The sequence below is a fragment of the Corvus brachyrhynchos genome, unplaced genomic scaffold (assembly GCF_000691975.1).
Source record: "Corvus brachyrhynchos isolate BGI_N302 unplaced genomic scaffold, ASM69197v1 scaffold166, whole genome shotgun sequence".
NCBI classification, from domain to species: domain Eukaryota; kingdom Metazoa; phylum Chordata; class Aves; order Passeriformes; family Corvidae; genus Corvus; species Corvus brachyrhynchos.
This window is the reverse complement of record NW_008239671.1, coordinates 122,227-123,696: the sequence shown is the minus strand read 5'-3', so window position 1 is coordinate 123,696 and position 1,470 is coordinate 122,227. Positions and strand designations below refer to the sequence as shown.

The following is a 1,470-nucleotide window of genomic DNA, read 5'->3' as shown; positions in this document are numbered from 1 at the left end:
CTTGCACGGGACGGGGCTGGAACGGGACAGGGGGGGAACGGGACGGGGGTGGAACGGGACGGGGCTGGAACGGGACAGGGGTGGAACGGGATGGGGTGGAACGGGACAGGGGTGGAACGGGACAGGGGTGGAACGGGACAGGGGTGGAACGGGACAGGGCTGTGAGGTCGCTGCCCCGTCCCGGCGCCCGTTCCCTCACGTTTCCCATGCTGAAGTGCCGCTTGAACTCGCAGAACAGGTTGTAGACCAGCACGGTCCCGTCCTCCTGGATGCACAGCAGGTCCTCCCCCGCCGTCCAGCCCAGGTGCACCAGGCTTTTTTTTGTGGCACTGGAAAGGGTCAGCTCCGGGGTGCTCCGGACAGCCCCGAGCCAGGGATGTCCCTCCCGTGGGGTCAGCGGGAGTGGCTGAGGGATGACAGCTTGTCCAGAGGTTGGACACCTTGTCCAGAGGGTTGGACACCTCACCTGGAGGTCCAACACCTCATCCAAAGGTCTGACATCTCATCCCAAGGTCTCACACCTCATCCAGAGGTCCAACACCTCATCCCGAGGTCCAACACCTCATCCCGAGGTCCGACACCTCATCCCGAGGTCTGACACCTCATCCCAAGGTCTGACACCTCATCCCGAGGTTCAACACCTCATCCCGAGGTTCAACACCTCATCCCAAGGTCCAACACCTCATCCCAAGGTCCGACACCTCATCCCAAGGTCCAACACCCCATCCCAAGGTCCAACACCTCATCCCAAGGTCCGACACCTCATCCAGAGGTCCAACAATCCCAAGGTCCAACACCTCACCTGCCCTGGCTCTTCTCCAGGTCCCTGCAGTCGTGGCACCTCTCCCCGTCCCTCCACTGCCCCGTGTCCGCCCCAGCCCCAGGCAGGAGAAGGGAGGATGTTCCTGTGGCTCCAAACCCCATCCCATGCTCCTCTCCCATCCCTGGGCACCTCCCTCTCCCCTTTGCTCCCACATCCCTGTCCCCCAGAAACGCGGGGGTGTCCGTCCCCTCCCGCCTCACCGGGACACTGGCCAGGAGCAACCCCGAGGCCGAGTAGATCTCCAGGAGCGGGCGGGCGCTGGGGGGCTTCTCCCGCCGGGAATTCCTCAGCAGAGCTGGGGAACGAACATTCCCTGAGCCATCACCGGCACAGCCCCGGCTCGGGGGGCTCGGAGGGGCTGCACCCACCTATGGGACCCCCGTATGGGGCCGCTGCCACCACGCAGTCCCGCAGGTCCTCCCGCAGCCCCCATTCCATGGAGTACAGCTCCAGCTTCCTGCCGGGACGGGACCCCCGTATGGGGCCGCTGCCACCACGCAGTCCCGCAGGTCCTCCCGCAGCCCCCATTCCATGGAGTACAGCTCCAGCTTCCTGCCGGGACACGGATGGAGGGATGGAGGGATGGAGGGATGGAGGGATGGATGGAGGGAGGGATGGATGGAGGGATGGATGGATGATGGAGGGAG

At 65.0% G+C, this 1,470-nt stretch overlaps 1 protein-coding gene across 1 annotated transcript in view; it reads right to left on the bottom strand.

Moving 5' to 3' along the window:
* The window catches only part of VPS16 (VPS16, CORVET/HOPS core subunit), a 20,622-nt gene extending 19,216 nt beyond the window's left edge, over positions 1 to 1,406 (bottom strand). The window contains exons 1-4 of the mRNA XM_017742382.1: positions 1,192 to 1,406; positions 1,024 to 1,118; positions 842 to 858; positions 200 to 314 (exon numbers count right to left, since the gene is read on the bottom strand). Coding sequence (XP_017597871.1) covers positions 200 to 314; positions 842 to 858; positions 1,024 to 1,118; positions 1,192 to 1,351 — 387 coding nt within the window. The 5' untranslated portion in view covers positions 1,352 to 1,406. The remainder of the gene's footprint in view (positions 1 to 199; positions 315 to 841; positions 859 to 1,023; positions 1,119 to 1,191) is intronic.
* Positions 1,407 to 1,470: the final 64 nt, after the last annotated feature.